Source organism: Megalobrama amblycephala, linkage group LG3 (genome assembly GCF_018812025.1).
Source record: "Megalobrama amblycephala isolate DHTTF-2021 linkage group LG3, ASM1881202v1, whole genome shotgun sequence".
Lineage (NCBI taxonomy): Eukaryota > Metazoa > Chordata > Actinopteri > Cypriniformes > Xenocyprididae > Megalobrama > Megalobrama amblycephala.
In genome coordinates this window covers 56,570,206-56,591,411 of record NC_063046.1, presented here as the reverse complement: position 1 = coordinate 56,591,411, position 21,206 = coordinate 56,570,206, and the positions used below count along the sequence as shown (strand labels likewise).

Sequence of the window (21,206 nt, the reverse complement as noted above, 5' to 3'; positions counted from 1 at the left end):
GAAATACACCAATGTTCATTAAACAAATACATACACTATTATGAAAACAATCAAAATAAGACCTCTGCGTTGCATTCGTGTATTAATCGCAAATTATAGCAAATTAAAAATAGCAAATTATGTTACATTATTTTTTTGCTTTGAATTTTATTATTTTTTAATCTATTATTTATTTATTTATTTATTTATTTAAACTATTAATTTATTTTTATTTTTTAACATTTACATTTATACAATAATGTAATTATGCAATAAAGAAATGTTGCATTGTATTAATCCTTGCAAAAAACAACAAATTATTTTACATTACTTGTTTTGCTTTGAATTTTATTATTTATTTATTATATTATTCATTTATTTATTATTTTTTACATTTATGCATTTACTTTTACATTTATGTAATATACAGCAATTTATGCAAATTGTTACATTATATATATATTTTTTTACTATTTATTTATTTATTTTAGAATTTTTTTAGATTTACATTTATGGATTTGCATTTACATTTATTCAACAATTTAGTAGACATTTTTATCCAAAAAGTGTCTACTAAATTATTGAATACATTTTTTATCCACTAACAAGAGAGAAATAAAAGCAAATTAAATTTTTAATATAAAAGGTTCTACTCTCACTTTTGATCAATTTAATGCATCTTTGCTGAATAAAAGTATTTATTTCTCAAACTTTTGAATGGTAGTGTATATACTGAGTATTAAAAAAAAAAAAAAAAAAAAAAAATCAATAAAATGCTAGTACTTTGTGATTAATGAGTTTGTGAAGATGTGAATGTGATGCATGTTACTCTGAGAAATGGCCAGAGGACAAATCCTCCAACTGCAGCTCCAGTCTGGCGCTTTGAAAACTTCAAGAACAAACAACTAATCATGAAGAAACTGCCAATCACCCGAAACCATGGAAACCAGCCAGTCTGCAGTCAGGAGGACTGGAAATGTTTTGATATGAGCAGGAAGCAGCAAGAGAAATGAAGGGGAAAATAATTTAGAGAAAGAAAAGTAGAGGAACCAGAGTGACAGACAGAGGTGAAAGAAGATGACAAAAAGAAAGAGAAAGAGAGAGTGAAGGGAGGATGTTTCTCGCAGCGCTGCAGTGGCGTGTTTGATGCATGTGCTGCGTTTGTGTTATCCGTGCTCACGCTGTGCACCGCCCGCCTGCTGCACATCCAGAAATTCACTAATAATCACTGAGAGAAAAAAATACAATCCAAACAACACATCTGCGTTACCAAAATAACGTGTTAAACATGTAGTGACAAGGGTTTAGTTGCTTGGTAAAAACTGGTCAAGGCATCACTATATGGTTGCTAGAATTCTTTTGGTTAAGGTGACCAGATTTCTGAAATGGAAACCTAGTTCAGTGGGTCAAAATATTATAGAAATCTCAATAATCTATGACCTTATCTATGATGGTGTAGCGCCTGTCCTAGTTGACGGAGGACAGGTTGGAGGGTTGAGTCCAATATTTGGTGATGGTGTGGCATGACGCGAGATTTATAGGCTGTTATTTTTTTTTTTTTTTTTTTTTTTTTTTTTGTAGGCCAGTCATTTCTGACTGGGAACACCACAAGTGTAACAAGGTAGGGGAAAAAAGTACAAAAATTAGTTGTACTCTGTGTGAGTTATACCCTGTGGTATATATATATATATATATATATATATATATATATATATATATATATATATATATATATATATATATATATATATATATATGCAGAGCATAATTGAGTACACCCCCTCTGAACAACTACAAAAGATGTATTTCTTTATGATCACTAATACAGTTCATGGAAAGATGGCAAAACTAAAATGTATTAAACACATACATAATAAAAACTGAGAATATATGTCATAAATAGCCATACAATAAGTAATTTAGCCAATTTTGTTTAAATTAAGGATTGCAGAAATGAGTACACCCTACATTTAATTCAACAAATGTATAATATGCCCTCCATAATTTTGAATATACTGCTCTGACCCTTCTTGGCATGGAGTGTACAAGTTCATGACAAATTGTCACATCTATCCTGTTTAACTCCTGGATGATGAGCTCCTTAAATGCCCTGATCTTTAATGGGGAGTGTTGCTCAACTCGTCTCTACAGAATCCCCCACAGGTGCTCAAGAGTGTTAAGATTGAGTGCAATACATGTCCACAGAAGGTTTTTCACCTTGGGAGAATGCATATCCTCATTGTCATATTGAAAAATGCCCAACAATGCAGGGAATGAGGAAAGGGTAACATCTTCTTTTCAAGTTTGTGTATTAAATTACACAGTGGTGTGGGAATTCATGACAGCATTGATAAAGCACAACTCCCTCACACCATCAGGACTCATACATCCCTATATAAGAGCTTTACTGCCACTGAACTTTACTGTGGGAACCAGGTACTTCTCACTGTACTCCTCCTCTAGCAACACCATAACATTTTGGATGCTGTTAGATCCAAAATTTTTGTTTTGGTCTCATGAGACCAGAGTATTGATTTCCAGAATCTATATTTTGTAAACATGGGCTTCGGAAATGGTTAACTGACTTTATTGTGCTTTGGCTACAGTAGGTAGTTCCAGTGAGAACAAAAACCATGCATGTCATTTCTGCATCTTACTCTGTGAGATAAACAGTCAATCTTTTCATAGCTTTTGCTGGCTCTGAGACACTTGCTTGGTAATTCTCCTGCTCTTTGACTAGCAAAAAAATCCCTCATCACTGAATGAAAGCTTAAAATGAAGATCTGATTATTTCAGGGGCCTTGTCATAAGTCCATTGTTTTTTGAATTTCTGTGTTACTTTTGCAATATTTTCACACTTAAAACAATGATTTGGTAATCCTCTTGTACCACTGTCCTCTTCTGTGCTAAGAAATAAGTATCCTGACAGTTCTCTCCCAAGTGCTTCCATTGTTGTCAGCATTAAGTCTGAGAATGATTCGGTGGGCTATATAACACTTTTAATTGTCAAGAAATTACTCCTCTTTAAATGTTTTGGTTCAACATACTTACCTGTTGATCAAACATTGCCTTAAACTTACACCAATTTTTTTTAATTTAATTTTATTTAGTAACTTTTAGAAGGGTGTACTCATTTTTGCTACGCAACATTTTATCACCTTGATAAGAAAATCTTATTTTCCTGAATAATTTTGACATGCTTCTTTGGTGATTTATTAAGCAGACTTGCTGAAACATTATATCTCTAAAGAACCCTAACATGTCTTCTAAGTAATTGAGTAATTGCTGACTTTCAGAAGTTTCAGAGGGGTTGTACTCATTTATGCTGTGCACCGTATGAATGAATGAATGAATGAATGAATGAATGAAATGTATATTATATATAAAATGTGTTATTATGTGAAATTATAATAATAATGATAATGTTTGCAGGTCAAACATACCCTAACTAGTTTTAATACAATTGACCAAAAATCACACTACAAAAAAATAGTAAATAGCAACTATTGGTAGTAAACAAATAGTAAACAGATCAAAGCATTATTATATTAAAACAAAATTTAAGAGCACATTATAAATAAAATATGATAGCATATTATAAATAAACCTTTGGTTACACTTTAGATTACAGTCCAATTCTCACTATTAACTAACCATTAACTACGAATTTTGCATCAATAAACTCCTATTTACAGCTTATTAATAGTTAGTAAAGTAGTTGTTAAGTTTAGGTATTGGTAGGTTTAAGGGATGTAGAATATGGTTATGCAAAATAAGGCATTAATATGTGCTTTATAAGTATTAATAAACAGACAATATCCTAGTAATATGCATACTAATAAGCAACTAGTTAATAGTGAGAAATGGACCCTAAAGTTTTTTTTTTTTTTTTTTTTGTATTTTTTTACATTTATACTGTATAGTAATTACAACTTGTTTAACATTTGAAAAATGTTATTTCAAGTTTGCAAATTCATCAGTCAACACCATTGCTGAGTATTTTCTCCTTAAAACTACAGTATACCAAAGACAGTCTCAAAAATGCTGTTGGAAACTGCCCATTTCCTACCGTCACAAACATGAAACCAATCCTGTCAACGTGTGGGACAGGGCTCCTGCCACTGACTCCACTGACTTTCTATGATGTTCAATGCATTTGTAAGGATTCTGATTGTTAGAAGGCACCTGTCTGACTCTGAGATGGCGAATGGGAACATGGTTTGTGTAACATTAGCAACACATTATTAGCTGTTTGATAACATGGTCAAGCCAAACGCTAATCATATCAATTACCGCTATGTGTCCGGCGTTGTAGAGAGCGATACATAAATTGCATTACACATCGACTTGCTGACGACCCTTTATAATTTGCTCTTCCTCTTCTTCTAAAGCAGTTTCTGGTTCAAACATATATGGCTAAATTAAATCAGTATTTCCACTTTACACAGCTGACCGAGCGGATCAGGTAGTCAGAGATGGTGAGATTGAGTGGGTGGAGGCGGGGACTAATTTGCATATTCACTGGGCATGAAGCGAGGGTGTAGAGTTACATTCAAGCTATTTAAATTAATATAAATTGATTATCAAAGATAAGTTTTAAGGGATAAAACTATTGACTTCAGGGGGAATGAATTTAAGACTTCATTTAAGAATGAACATTTAAAATTGTGTGCAAAAACAGGACAGGTTATAGGCAATTCCTTGAAAACCGTAACTTACCGATGGTTCCAGGTGGGCATGGCTGCTTGGCAACCTGACCCTGTCGTGTTTTGGGCCAGGTGAGAGTGGAGTCGGTGATGGGGCTGCAGAACTCCACCGCGATATTGGGGAGGACAGAGGAAGGGTCGGAGCGCGTGGAGGCCTCGGGAAGAGACTGGCGGTCTGTCGTCGTGCTCCGCGTGACCGCCGTTGTCGATGTGGCGGGTGATTTGGTTGTGGTGGTAGTTGTGGTGGTGGTGGAGGTGGAAGTGGTAGTCGTGGTGACAGTAACGGGCCGAGTTGTGGTGCGTGTTGTTGTCGTGTCCATTAAGACGTTTCCCGAGGAGGAAGATTCTGAAATCAGAAATATTAGAGTGAGATTTAACACAATAAATGAGATTTAAATCAGAAAAATACACACTTCAAATGAGATTTTCTGTAATTATGACCGATATCAGAAATAGATATTTAACCGGTAAAAGCAGTAACATTTATCTAGCAGCAAGTTGCTTAAATAAAAATAAACCAAGCAGTATCCCACATACAGAGATAAAAAAAATCAAACAGTTATATTGTGACACTGTCGTGACCTTGGCACTTGCGCATTCTGCGTACGGTCATCTGCCAGAAGCTAGTTATTTGAATTTATAAAGTTTTAAATATGGATATTTTTCTAACAAAAATGCATCGCTTCGCTTCAGAAGGCCTTTATTAACCCAATGGAGTCGTATATATTATTATTATTATTTTTTATTTTTTTTTAATGGATGTATGCATTATTTTTTACTTCAAAATGCAGCCCTTTACAAGTTTACAACTTTACAAGTTTAAAACAAACTATGATCACTGGCTTCCGGCAATGGCCGTACGCACGTTCACGAGAGAGTTGAGTTCTGGCGTAACTGACAATTATTATTAGAGGTTCCAGAGCAAAAATATGATCATGCTGCTTACTTCTATTATACCAGAAAATGTTTTAATGTCTATATTAATTTTGTTTTATTAATAAAGTTTTTTTTTCTTTCAGTTAATGTTTACTGATGTTTTGTTAATGTTTTGAAATAACAGAAATGTGTGTGTTTTTTTTTTTTAATGGTTTTAGTATTAGTTTACCAGTTTACCATAAAAACATAGAAACAACTGACAAATATGCATATTAAAAATATGAAGAAATTGCGACAGTAGAATGGTAATATATATACAGTATATATTAGGTCTGGGACAATAAATCAGGAATCGAGAAACGACTATTGATCGATTCTGAGATTTTCCAAATCCATCACGATTCTCTCTCAAAGATTCTGAGCTTAGTTTTTATAACATGTGATACTTAAAAAAACTCATTAAAAAATGAAAATTCTTATCTATTATGCAAAGACAAACATTAGTATGCCCTTTTACATACTCTTAAACGTTCAAAAAAACATATTTTACATTGTTGCAGCACCACATTTATCAGTCTGTCAGTAACGCTCTGTTTACTTCCTGTCTCTATGAAGCCCCTCCTTCCGAAAAGCACAATATGGTTGGCTGGATCAGTGTGTTGTGATTGGTCAACCACTTCCCCTTACCAAACCGTGAATTTCAACACACTAGTAAAGCAGCTCAACCAAACCTTGCCCCCATTTTGCGTATACCTTGGGCGGGAATTATTTAAATGAGGGATATTGTGACGTGTAAAATCTACAATCAAGGTGTATCAGGGAGTTCAGAAACAGTGCTTACTGATACAGAGAATAACTCAGTCACTTTGAACTTTGCAGACCTTTTACATGCTCAAACATCAACATTACACACTAAAGAAAATTGAACATGTAAAAAAAAAAAAAAAAAAAAAAAACATAATAGGTCTTCTTCATGAATGAAATTGAAGGTTTGCTTTATAAAGTACGCATCAACACCATTCTGAGGAACACAAGAAACACCTTCACTACACCAAACTGTTTTGGTCTACATTTGGTTTGCAATTATCAAAGATGAAAGCAAGCAAATAAATAAATACGGTTACACTTTATTTTACAGTGCTGTAGTTACATTGTAATTACTCAAATAAGTACTGAGTACTATTAATTAACTACATGTACTTACTATAGAGTTACAGTTAGGGTTAGAGTTTGGTTTAGGGTTAGTTACTTGTAATTATGCATAATTTACTGTTATTACAGTTGTAAGTACATGTAGTAACATGCAACTACGGCACCGTAAAATAAAACGTTACGATAAATACATTTTGATTTTACAAAGCAGAGCTGCTGCACAATTAATCAATAAAATCAAAAATACATATACGACCTGCATGCATGACAGGCTCCGAAGTGCATACATATTCAATATATCTGTATATTTCAACATTCATGAAGTCATTAAACAGACAGAATGATCTGCCGGTGCAGCTGCTGTCAGTCCTCCAAACACAAATAAAGGGCTAAAATGATCTGGCTGGGCTGTATGAGTCTGTGATACACAGAGCCTCCAAGGGAGATAATGTGCTAATAAACACAGAAACGAGAGAAAGAGAGAGAGAGAGAGAGAGAGAGAGAGAGAGAGAGGGAGGAATAAGCAATAAGCAAATAGAAGAGACTCTGGAGGAATTATAAGAAAGGCCCACGACCTAGGAAATACACACAAGCGCGCTCTTGTGCTGCAGGGTGATGTGATCCTAATGGCTATGTGTTTGTGTGGGCAGAACATCTATTCCGATCTATAATTGTTTACATTACAGAAAATTACATTTCCTGGCGTTTTCAAGAACTAACCGCATACGGCCACCAGCACTAGCGTGAACTTTACTGGTAATATAGTCTGCTGCATAGGCTCCTTTTGACTATTGGCGATTGACTATTCTGGCAAAGAACTGCCCATTTAGACAGGAAGACACTGCCTTCCCAACATGTAAAACAACAGTTTGATATCGGTTTAGTGCACCATTTAGGGGCACGGAAACTTGACATCAATGATCCCATATTGATAGCCGTGAAAAACAAATTCACCTAATGGTAAAGCAGTTATAGCAAAGGATGCTCCGATCAATCGGTATTTTTTCTTTTGTTGGATTGGTTTTTGGACTTTTGATAAAAAGGCTACCATGGTTCCAAATGCCATAATGTTTGATTGCTTTGAGATATCAATACAAAATTCGGACCAGATGCAGTTGACATGACTGTGAACAAGCCCAAACTTGATTTTATAACCTGTCATATATACTTTTAATTAATAGTCATCATGTCAAGCATGAATAATAACAAAATAAATCAATAAATTGCATCACTTTTTCAGTTTTGTTTTTTCCAGCAGTGTTGCAACGTAAGAACCATTTTTCAACATTTTAAAGGTTTTCTATCAAATGAGACCATGTACTTGAAGATACCTTGTTTTTGTAGAGTTATAAGCCATTACTTTTAAGTGTGCCACTTGAAATCATGTGAAATCATTAAAAATGCCTTCCAGGTGTAAGGGGTTAACGGTGAACATCAACAAAGAGCTTATATCACTTATATAAAAGTTAGAATGACCAGGATCAGTATTGGCCAAACATGATGATTAAAAAAAAAAAAAAATTGTAGTCAGCATTGGCTGCAAAAATCCAGATCGGAGCACCCCTAGTCACAGCCAGTGCTGAATTTGAGCAGGATACTGTTCCAAAAATGTCAGATTTTGGATTTTTGAATTCTGGCATTTGATTTTAAATAACATTAACAACTGCATTACATGGTGACAGAGTGTACACGCATGTGAGACAAAGTGAGAGCCGGGTTATGCAGAGGTTATGGTTTGCTATTGGCCCTCAACATATACATTTTTGACCAATTTTTAATTGGCAGCGGCTATTTATACTAAGTGAAAATAGCAATATTCTATTTACACTAAGTGAAAATAGCAGCATTTACTTAGCGATATGCTATTTACACTAGGTGAAAATAGCAATAGATTCTATTTACACCATGTAAAAGTATCAGTTCTTTGTAATTAAAGTAAATAGTAATTAGCTGCTATCTATACATTATATTGGCAGATACTATTTGCACCCAGGGGCGGACTGGCCATCTGTGTGATCTGGAGAATCACAGAACGGCCGGTACTCCAGGACAGCCGGCGGGCCGGCCCACCACCCGCCACGCACGCAGTCATCACCTGTTTTTTTCCCCCACTAATCTGTTTCACACTCCAGTACTGTAGGTGGCAGCAATGCACCTTTAAGTTGGATGCCAGCTGCACTGGCCGTGGCCGCCAAGTAAGGAGAAGATGAAGTGGAAGAGTAGGAAGCAACCAACAGCAAAGACGTTAGATAGAAGAAGCATAGAAACGAACAAACAATATGCATAACACGGCCGCGGGTTCAGCCAGAGTGACTACAGTGTGTTGCGTATTCAAGTTAATCTAGAATAATATGCTTTTAGCACATCTAGTCAACATCAGTGCTATTGCTATAATTTGGATGGTATAGTATCATGAGCCACAATTAAAGTCTTGTGACACTCATGCCAGGCGTTATTGTTGTTGTTGTCGAGTTTCCGCGCGCCGATTGCTTTGGGCCGGGCCTAGTCAAAGTCCAGGGCCGTTTTTTAGTCCCAGTCCGTCCCTGTTTGCACCTCAGTATTTTTGTACATTAACAGGATGCAATAATATCATAGAGTGTAAATGATTATATTTATTAAAATTATTAAATAGATGCTGCCTTATTGGGAGAATAAAAACCCTCCCTGCACCTTCCCCTAACCCTACCCAATAAACACTTTTAATAATTATAAAACTCTAGTTTGCAGTTTATTTCCACTTTTAGAACATTATTTTCATTTTTATTGAAAATAAATGCAAGCTCGGCAAAAGACGGATTCTAACCCGCGTCGATAACGTTAAAAGCCAGGTCTGTGAACCTTACTCGCTACTGCTGTGTCACTAAAGATGCTGGATTCCATGCGTCTTTTTAAAAACTTGAGTGGCCCACCCATCCATTGGTGGGCGGAGCTAGTGTAAATAGTGTTTGCTAACAAGGGACTCTATTTGCACTTAGTGTAAATAGACACTCCGTTTTAAATTTTTGACCTATTAAAAATAAGTTAATATCGCCAAAATGTCAAAACAACAATACTAATCAGGATTGCGGGAGTACTGCATCAAAAACAAAACTCAAAACACAAAAACAAAGAGAGCTGAATCCAAATGCCAGGGAACAGAATGAGCAGCAAAAAAAACGTGCATACATGTAAGACAAGACCTGACAAGAAACACTGGGGTTTAAATACTAGAGGGGTGATAGGGGTGAACTAATCAACTAGAAAAACTACAAAGGACTACAAAAATGGCACACAGGACAAGAAACAGGAAGAGAAGCTAGGTAAAATGCAAATAATATATATATATATATATATATATATATATATATATATATATATATATATATATATATATATATATATATAGTAACTAATATTGTTTATTAATTTCATAAACTCTGCACTTGCCCACTATTAATGAGCAATTAAAAGTTCAGCATCACCTGCTGCATGAGTTAATTCTTTATTAAAACTTTAATAAGTCATGCCCAGAGGGCTGCTATACTTCAAAAAGATCAAATTAACCTGATTATGATTTTTTCTTTCTATTTTTGGCATTCGCTATTTTATAGATAAGGATAGTGATGATAGTGAGAGAAGAGGCTAATGGGATCAGCTAACGACACGTACTGTCCGTCAGCCCACATCGCTGATTCGTTTTAAACTAAAGTTGTAAATTTGGTGCAATCCACCCACAATATGTATGATATCTCATTTTAATTTAGTACTATTTAGTTATTTAGTACTATTACTAGTTAATTTGTATTTTCTGAGTAAAATCTATTAGTTTACACACATTTTAGTTTTTAATAACTTCTGCATTCCCATGAATATGTAGAACTCTTTTAACAACAAAAATTTAAATAATAATAATAAAAAAATACTAATAATAATGCTACTACTAATAATAATGCTTTGAATGCCTTTGGCATTCTAACCATATGGCAACAATCATGCATGCAAACACACTGACATCGTGACTCCATAATAAACATCCACAGCTTGTGAATCAATGACAGACAGCCATGAGCGCAGCTTCCAGCATCTCTGCATCATTAAACATGAACGCACAGGGATGCATCATCAGGCACTGTGGGTGGAAAACGCTTACTCCAACATCTCAACAAAAACTCTCCCTCCACACACACATGCAGCAGCTCTGGGTGATATAAGACTAGATACTAACTGATTCCTCCCAAAACCACCTGACCATGACCAGATAAATCCTCAAAAAACACTTCAGCACATGAACATGTTTGATATTTGCTGATATCACTGATGTCTAAAGATGATTATATGTACTGCAAGTTAATGGCTTTTGTGAAATTTCAATTTTTCCAAACCCATAAGACCTTCTTTCATCTTTGGAACACAAATTAAGATATTTTTGATGAAATCTGCGAGGTTTTTCATCTTCCGTAGAAAGAAATGTAAGTACCACATGCGTGGTCAAGAAAGGTAGCAAAGACATCGTTAAAACAGTCAGCATGACTACAGTGATTTAACCATGTTATGAAGCGACGAGAATTCTTAATTTCTTCTCTCCCCTGTCATTCTCCTACATCAGAATGGTGGCTCAGTATTGGCCAGCTCCTTTTTCAGCATCACACGCATGCGTCGTGGTGTTCATGTGAACAGCGTCAGTCAATACTGAGCTGGCGTTCGGACACAGAACCTGGAAGTGCCGCAAAACATAAATGGCATAGGAGAATGACAGGGGTCTTTATTTTTGTAAAAGTCTTTATTTTTGTTTTGTTTTTGCGCACAAAAAGTATTCATAACATTAAGGTTGAACCACTGTAGTCACGCTATTTTAACGATGATTTTGCTGCTTTTCTGGACCTTAAATGTGGTAATTACGTTGCTTTCTATGGAGGATAAAAAAAATAATAAAAAAAAACCTTGCAGATTTCATCAAAAATATCTTAATTTGTGTTCCGAATCTGAACAAAGGACTTAATGGTGTGGAACGACATGAGGGTGAGTAATTAAAGGATTAGTTCACTTTGAAATGAAAATTAGCCCAACCTTTACTCACCCTCAAGCCATCCTAGATGTATAAGACTTTCTTGTTTCTGACGAAGACATTCGGAGAAATATTAATAAATATCCTGACACATCTGGGCTTTATAATGGCATTGATAGGGTTCAATGAGTATGAGCTGAACAAAGTGCTTCCATCCACATCCATCCATCATAAATATGTACCCCACACAGCTCCGGAGTGTTAATAAAGGCCTTCTGAAGCAAACAATGTGTTTGTGTAAAATAAATATCCATATTTAAAGAAGTTATGAAGTCGAATATCGAGCTTCCACCAAACCGCTTTCCGTATTCAACGTACGCAGAAAGTGTAAACCTCCTGCGGTTCACAAAGCTTACGCTATGTCATGCGCTTTCCCTATTAAACTTACGGAAAAAGTGTAATTGACGCGACGCCAATTTACACTTTCTTCGCAAGCTCGATATTTGACTTCATAACTTGTTAAATATGAATATTTACTTTACACAAACGCATCTCTTCACTTCAGAAGGCCTTTATTAACCCCCTGGAGCCGTGTGGAGTATGTTTATAATGAATGGATGGAAGAACTTTGTTCAGCTCATACTCATTGAACCCTATCACTGCCATTATAAAGCATCAGGATATTTATTAATATTTCTCCAATTATCTTCATCAGAAAGAAGAAAGTCATATACACCTAGGATGGCTTGAGGGTGAGTAAAGGTTGGGCTAATTTTAATTTCAAAGTGAACTAATCCTTTAATGACTATCTATCTATCTATCTATCTATCTATCTATCTATCTATCTATCTATCTATCTATCTATCTATCTATCTATCTATCTATCTATCTATCTATCTATCTATCTATCTATCTATCTATCTATCTATCTATCTATCTATCTATCTATCTATCTATCTATCTATCGCAACCACCAAGAACACTTTGGCAACTTAAAACTTCATTTTTTTCTCCTTTTTTAAAAAATCTATAAATATTGCTAACTATAAGGACCTTTTCAACTAAATGTCAACTAAACCTCATTAGAGTATTAGTAGACTGTAGTAGCAGACTGTTAGTAGACTGTTAGGTTAAGGTTAGGTGTTAGGGTTAGTAGACTATGTTGACATGTAGTCCACAGTGCGTAGAATGTATTTTGGGGAGCATCAAAATAGTGTTAGCAAATATTAAGAACACAGTCTACTAATATTTTAATGAGAGTTAGTTGACATGTAGTTGCAAAGTTACTTATAGATAGCTAAAGTGGACCAAATGTACCATACCAAATGTATCATAGTTTCCACAACAATATTAAGCAGATGTTTTCAACATTGATAATAATAAGAAATCTTCAAGCTTGAACAGCTTCCTTAACTTCTCATATTACAAAAATTTGCAAATGGGTCATAGAGCATGATTAATTGCATTTTTATTGCATTATTATTATTATTTTTGCATTTCTATTAAATAAATGTGTTGAATTGGTAACCCTATTTTCTAGTGATTATTTGTTCTTCAGAAGTGTTCATTTTAAATTGTGGAGGAGTTGAACAGAGAGGCTGCTCACTGCAGAGCCAATGGGTGGAGCTTGGCATAATGGGTGGAGCTAGACAGCCCAACCACACCCTAACCGTACTCATAACCCTTTTCCTAAACATAACTCCACCCATTATGTCCAGAGAAGGGGAGCTGGACATCATGTGGCTCTGCAGTGAGCACCACTTGGATGAACAACCGACTGATTGGAAGTGATTGGAGCATGTGATTTTCACAAGTTCTTTTTTTTTTTTTTCTTTAGATGGTCAGTGGGCACGAGACTAGACAAGAATTAACTGTTTTTATCTCGCATGAAACTCAATTAACTCAACTGGTCAATCTGTAAATCTGTCTCGTTCCGCCTCTCAGTAATTTCCAATCCATGCAAGAAACATTCTTAAAACATTCTGTCCATTATAAGGATTGACGGCAGATGCAGTGCGTTCCACGGCAATGGTTCGCATTTTAGCCGACGTGCTATTACACTTAATTTGAAGTGCTCTTCTTGTCATAATTATCTCTCGTTCCTCTTCTCAGCACCAAAGAAAATGAAGAGAAGTTTCTCTCCCTGTCAGAAATAGCTCATTACTTTGAATTGTCTCTCTATTCTGGTGTCTTATCAGTGTGAGTGAGAACTGGCTCAGCTCATTCACGTCTGGCAGAAAGATGAAGCATCTCTATCATTGCTCAGTCACAGCCATTTTTTTAATTAACATTTGGACTAATTTCACAGTTCTCATCATGGCTGGTTATGGTATTGCAGGGTAAGGTGCACACACACACACACACACACACACACACACACACACACACACACACACACACACACACATTGTGTTTCCATGTTTTATAGGGACATTCCATAGACATTATGGTTTTTATACTGTACAACCTGTATATTCTGTCCACTAACTCTATCCCTACCCCTAAACCTACCCATCACAGAAAACTTTCTGCTATTTTAGTTTTTTAAAAAGATCATTCTGTATGATTTATAAGCTTGTTTCCTCATGGGGACAAAACAAAATTGTCTCCACAAGGTCAAAATTTACTGGTACTGGTATTACTATATTAAATTGGTTAGACATTTCGTCACCTTGGAATTATAAGGTACTATCTGACATTTTTGTCAAAATTGAGTTATTCACATATTCTTATTCTGTGACAACTTATTCATATTATGTGATTTTTCTTTAAGTTGTGTACATTTTGGGTATTTTTTTTAGAAAACAAAAAGGTTCTATCTATAAAGTCGAACTCTAATTTGGTTCTATAAGGTTCTACTGTATCTGCGAGCCACTCAGCATTCCAAATGCAACCACGAGGACCAATTAGGATGAGCTTTCTTTGTCATGTCGCCGGACTGCTCCATGACAGCGGAACAGAGAGCAGAAAATGCGAAATCAGTGAAGACTAAACACAAAATGTCACAAAATGCAATGTTTATTAGAAACCTCATGATGGACTATTTTATTTATGATTTTGTTAATGACAGCAGCGCAAATTCCAGGGAATTTCAGTTTCTTTTGCGTGTTTTGCTTCAGCTATTGTTTTGCTGAGGAGTTATTTTCATAGACACCACACTAGCCAGCAGTGCTATTAAGAGGCAAGACAAAAGGATAGGTGTGGGTTTTGTAGTCTATTTGCTTTATTCCAGTCACATCAATGTCATACGAGGGAATGTTATGTAGGGTACAACGGGGCTAAAGGCGCCACGGGGCAAAAGGCGCCTTTGATTTTATTTTCCTCTAAAGCACTAGATGGCACAAAAACTTGCCGCAGCACTTTCCTAAATATCCGCTTTCCAAAATGCACGTGTAAATTTGTCTGATCCTTGACGCGATCTCGGGCAGCAACGCAAAGTTGATTCTGAGGTAGTTTGATGTAAAATTTGATGTTTTTTAAAATGTTGTTGATTTAAGTAGCAAATGAGAATTCAGACAAATGTCTTCTTAATGATTTTCAGTTTTGTTCAAGGTAATTCAAGCAACAGTTTTTCAATAACGGAAGAATATGTAAAAGTATGGTATTTGGGGTAAAAGGCGCCCCTGCTGTTGGGGCAAAAGGCACAATAATCAACATGATAATGAATAGGTGACTGACTTTTCCATTTGTTGATGTGACATCGATAGATTCAGATGGCAAATATCATATCAAATTGGGTATCCATCTTAGAGATAATACCCATATTTAATGAAAAAAATATTTCATTATAACATGTAATTTATTGTTACTACTGTAAGTCTATATTAAATATTGTGGGATCTCCTTCAATGCTTTCAGAATCTTTACTTTTTAAAGTAATTTTGTTTCTGTATTTTTAAAATATATTTTTTATATTAACATAGGCCTATTTTAATGACAGTATATTTATTGAACACAAATGAATTCTTCAAAATAAACAGAAAAAAGTACAAACTTTGCTAAAGTGATTCTTTTGAACAAGTATTAACCTAGACATTATTAAAAACATATTATTTTAGCTCAAGTATTTGTATGAATACTGTGTGCCTTTTACCCCACACATTACCCCTCACCACCTCATACATGTATAATATTTTATACAAAATTAATCACTTTTATGATTTATTTTCACACAAAATCTGTTGCTCCAACAATGTTCAATACAAACATATATATTTTCCCTGCAATCATACACTTTGAGAGTAGTGAAAAGCACTTTTTTTCTTAAGGTGTGCCTTTAGCCCCGTTGTACCCTATATATTAGTTTATGTTTTAACCTTGATCCATCCTGTGTACTTGAGCTGTATGTAGCTATAAAGCTATATGCTCTATACAATTTACATTGTTGGTAAAAAGTGAGTTGTTGCAAAGTTGAAATAATTTAATTATAGTCAGTGAAACATTTCAATGTTTATTAAACTTTGTTAAACACCTTTGATGAAGCATTGTCTGTTTTCTTGCAGTTTTTTAGGCTTAAAATATCTTAAATTTTACAATATTAAGCTTAAAAGTCAAATAGTCAACAATTTAATTGATTAAACATTAGCATGTTATTTCAGCCATACTGATGTCTAGAGAGAAAGCCATTTTACCTGTCCCACTTTCTGTGGAATAAAGTCCTGCTCAGGAAGTATTACAGTAGCTGCTTTCTGAAAAGGAAACTTAAATGGTTCCTGAAATAATGTTAAATTGCTCACCATATTCCTACCTAAATTTAACATCTGCACTTGACAAAATATTTTGCACTGCCTTTTATGCTTAACTTGAACAAGAAAAAAAATAATAATTCTAAAATATGAAATAAATGTCATAGAAAGCATTAAATTCAACTTTCTCATGCATGTCAACACATTGTTACAACACAAATGTTATGTTTTAAATCAAATTATAAGTAAACTGTTTGTGTTTCTTGAAAATGATTACTTCAATTAATGTTTTGCAAGATAGAACCTTATAAGTCGAAGCAGAAAGTGATTTTTTGGAATTAGAAGGTTCTATCTGCATTTGACCCATTCCAAAAATCCCCATTTACAAATTTGAGAGGATTTCGATATTGTACAGTTAGAATATATTTAGGGTCTCTGTCGTTTTCATGTATGAAAGAAACTTGTCCCCCCAATAATTTTTGCTACATGTAAATGGAATGCAAAAACTTTGAAGCTCAATATCTCAAAACTGCTCAGAATTCAGAGAGAACCTTATAATTCCAAGGGGACGATTTGTTTGGGATATTTAGATAATCTGCCTCATTAAGAAAAAAAGGCTATTACATTCAATGCATTTGTCATCATTAAATCAAAATTTAGTATATTTATTTTATTAATGCATGTTACTGGTCTTATTGTGAAAGATTCATCCTTGCATGTATTTTATTCTTTATTTGTCTTTCTGTCTGTCTATCAGCAAAATCTTAGTAATCACCCGGAACACCCTAGCAACAACCCACAATATCCTAGCAACCACCCAGAACACCCTAACAACCACCTAGCAACATGCCAACTTTAAACAGAATAGGACACTGGTGAATACATGTTTAGCAGATAAAATCATCTGCATGTACACTTTTATTTTTCCACTTCTGCAGCCTATTTTGTAAGTGAGTTACAATTCATCTGCCCAGGAGTCTTCAGGTCTTGACTCCACATCGAACAGTGTATTATATCATAGCGAATGCCAGAGCGAGTCAAAAGATCTCAAGTAGTCATGGCACAATGCAGCGTTCCTCTGGGTTCACGGCTAAACATATTCCACTCTACATATGGGCCAAATTAGGTCAATTATAGTCTGCCTGGAGAGGCCCTGCAGAGCGGAGAGCTTCGGTGAGGCTAGGCAACACTTCAGCTCTCATGGCGCGTCTTGTACCAGCTCCAAACATCACTGCGTTTGACATTCCCTCACATGGTCTGAATATCAGCAGATAGTGCATGCAAAAGCTATAAGGAAGAGAGCTGCTTTTCTACACAGCAGGTCAAAATGAGAGATCAGTATCTCACACGGAACCGTCCATCAAGAAGGACACCTCAGACATGTCAGGTTTCAAAGAAAAACAAGGTGATGTTCAGCAGCATTCACTGTTTTGAGACTTCATAACTAAAGGATAATCTGCTTTATTAAGAAAGAGTGTGCCACAAAAATAAACATACATTTTAAGGGAAATTTCATTTCACGTTCATATACAGCATGGCGTGTTTGGCTTGCTGCTATGGGCACAGGTATGAAACTGTCGTCTGGAATAAATAAAGACCAAAGAAAATGTTCTGCACCTCATGTGGGGTTTTCTTTATGTCAATTGTGTTATCTAATGCTGGTTTGAGATTTCAAGGTGATTCTGTAATGTGGTGCTTATTTTGGAGATTACATTCTGATTTTATCATCTGATGCAGATTTTGTTGTTGCCTGATTCTAATTTTGAAGATTATATTCCAGATTTGTAATTTAAGGCTAATGATTTTGCATTCTGAATCCCAGTTGCAGAACCAAAGATGAATTCATTATTAGACACTGATTTCATGACCCTGTGCTGACTCTTCTCTGATGCTGATTTTGGATATTTCAAGGTAATTCAATTATTTGATGCTGAATTTGGGAAAATCAGTGTGAATCTGTTATCTGATGCAGATTTTGAAGCTTTCTTGGTTATTCTGTTATCTGATGCTGATTTTGGAAATTCATGTTGTTCATGTTATCTGATGCTGATTTTGGAGAGTTCATGCTGATTCTTTTATCTGATGCCTTTTTTTAAAGATACCATTCTGATTCTGCTATCTGATGTTAAGTTCAGAGATTTAATACTGATTCTGTTAACTGATGCTTATTTAGAATATTCCACATTGATTCCGTAATATGATGTAGATTTGTTGTTGTTGTCTGTTGTTATTTGAAGATTATATTTCAGTTTTGTAATTTAAGGCTAATGATTTTGCATTCTGAATCCCAGTTGCAGAACCGAAGATGAATTCATTATTAGACACTGATTTCATGACCCTGTGCTGACTCTTCTCTGATGCTGATTTTGGATATTTCAAGGTAATTCAATTATTTGATGCTGAATTTGGGAAAATCAGTGTGAATCTGTTATCTGATGCAGATTTTGAAGCTTTCTTGGTTATTCTGTTATCTGATGCTGATTTTGGAAATTCATGTTGTTCATGTTATCTGATGCTGATTTTGGAGAGTTCATGCTGATTCTTTTATCTGATGCCTTTTTTTAAAGATACCATTCTGATTCTGCTATCTGATGTTAAGTTCAGAGATTTAATACTGATTCTGTTAACTGATGCTTATTTAGAATATTCCACATTGATTCCGTAATATGATGTAGATTTGTTGTTGTTGTCTGTTGTTATTTGAAGATTATATTTCAGTTTTGTAATTTAAGGCTAATGATTTTGCATTCTGAATCCCAGTTGCAGAACCGAAGATGAATTCATTATTAGACACTGATTTCATGACCCTGTGCTGACTCTTCTCTGATGCTGATTTTGGATATTTCAAGGTAATTCAATTATTTGATGCTGAATTTGGGAAAATCAGTGTGATTCTGTTATCTGATGCAGATTTTGAAGCATTCATGGTTATTCTGTTATCTGATGCTGATTTTGGAAATTCATGTTGTTTGTGTTATCTGATACTGATTTCGGAAATTCATGTTGTTCATGTTATCTGATGCTGATTTTGGAGAGTTCATGCTGATTCTTTTATCTGATGCCTTTTTTAAAGATACCATTCCGATTCTGCTATTTGATGTTAAGTTCAGAGATTTAATACTGATTCTATTAACTGATACTTATTTAGAATATTCCACATTGATTCTGTAATATGACGTAGATTTGTTGTTGTTGTCCGTTGCTATTTGAAGATTATATTCCAGTTTTGTCATTTGAGGCTGATGATTTTGCATTCTAAAGCTGAGTTCCAGATCTAATGATGATTTCATAATTAGACACTGATTTCATGACTCTGTGCTTACATTGCTATCTGATGCTGATTTTAATTCTGTGATATGATACTAAATTTGGGCAATTTAATGTGATTCTGTTGTCTGGTGCTCATTTTGGAGATTTATAATGTTCATGTTATCTGATGCAGATTTTGATGCGCTCCTGTGGAATCTTCTATCTGATGCTGATTCTTGTTAACTGATATTAACTGATGCTGAATTTGAAAACCACTGTTCATTCTGCTACTGTATCTCATACTAGTTTTGAAGATTCCATACTAATTCTAATTAAGTGTGATAAATGTTGATTTCAGATATTTCATGCTGATTTTGTTATATTATGCTGATTGTGGACATTCTGATGTGATTAATTAATCTGATGCTGATTTTGGAGATTTGAAATTAAATCTGTTGTCACGCTGATTTTGGACATTCAAAGGTAATTCTGTTAAACTGGTTTCTGAATATTCAATGTTACACAGTTACACAGAAACACATGAGACAGGAGTTACACACACACACGCAAAAAAAAAAAAAAAAAAAAACGTACACAAGGCCACAGGAGCAGGGCATGAGAACAGATGTTGTAAGCACAGTGTTCATCTCTCTCTTGACTGCCTCTATAGAGGAACTATAGCTGGAGAGGGTATGTGGGGAGGGGGGTGATAAAGTGCGACACACTTGTGCCCGTGAGCCAGGGGATTTTCAACAGTGAGTAATGGAGCTGTGAGCAGTGATAAAACCAGCCTCCAGCCAAACGCTCCCTGAAACCTAAAACATATAGAGGACCTAAAAATAAACGTACAATACTGTATAAATTAAATAGGTGAGTTGAGATCCTGTCCAAGTCATATTTCACCCGAAAATCAACAGAAGCTTTTTTCAGTACCATTAAGATTTTCTGCATTGTGACACTATTTTCAAAACATTTAAGCACATTTCCCCCCACCAAATTTTCATAAGCACAATGTGTCAATTTTCGATACTTAATAATGTATCCCATTTGATTTTCATAATTGTAACTGAGTTTTTAAAAATATTTTTTTTTTTGTCAATAGCTTTCAGTATTTCATAAAAAAAAAAAAAAAAATATATATATATATATATATATATATATATATATATATATATATATATATATTTTTTTTTTTTTTTTTTTTTTTTTTTTTTTTTAATGAAATATATATATATATGCCCGCACATGGCGCACTTGACATGTACTTGCGGTCCTGCAATGATTCTAAATGATGATTCTCTTTTTGGCTGCTATGTGCCAGCATTGAGACTTTTCACTGTTTGTGAGATCTGTTTGCTGGTGAGGATTTTTAAGTGACTCTTTCTGAAGTTACATCAATATGCCAGTAGGTTGCAGCAAGTAACTGTCATTATTTACATTTAGATTTCTATAAAAAAAAAAAAAAATTAGGCAACTAACCCTAAACCAAACACTTATCCTAATCCTAACCCTAAAGTAAGTACATGTTGTTATTTATTATTTATTATTACTCAGTAGGCTACTTAAATGTATAAT

At 34.7% G+C, this 21,206-nt stretch overlaps 1 protein-coding gene across 15 annotated transcripts in view; it reads right to left on the bottom strand.

The window, feature by feature from the left end:
• Positions 1–21,206, bottom strand: part of LOC125265745 (adhesion G protein-coupled receptor L3-like) — a 391,922-nt gene that overhangs the window by 115,848 nt on the left and 254,868 nt on the right. For all 15 annotated transcript variants that reach the window (XM_048186153.1, XM_048186154.1, XM_048186155.1 and 12 more), the window contains one exon: positions 4,699–5,031. In XM_048186153.1, coding sequence (XP_048042110.1) covers positions 4,699–5,031 — 333 coding nt within the window. The remainder of the gene's footprint in view (positions 1–4,698; positions 5,032–21,206) is intronic.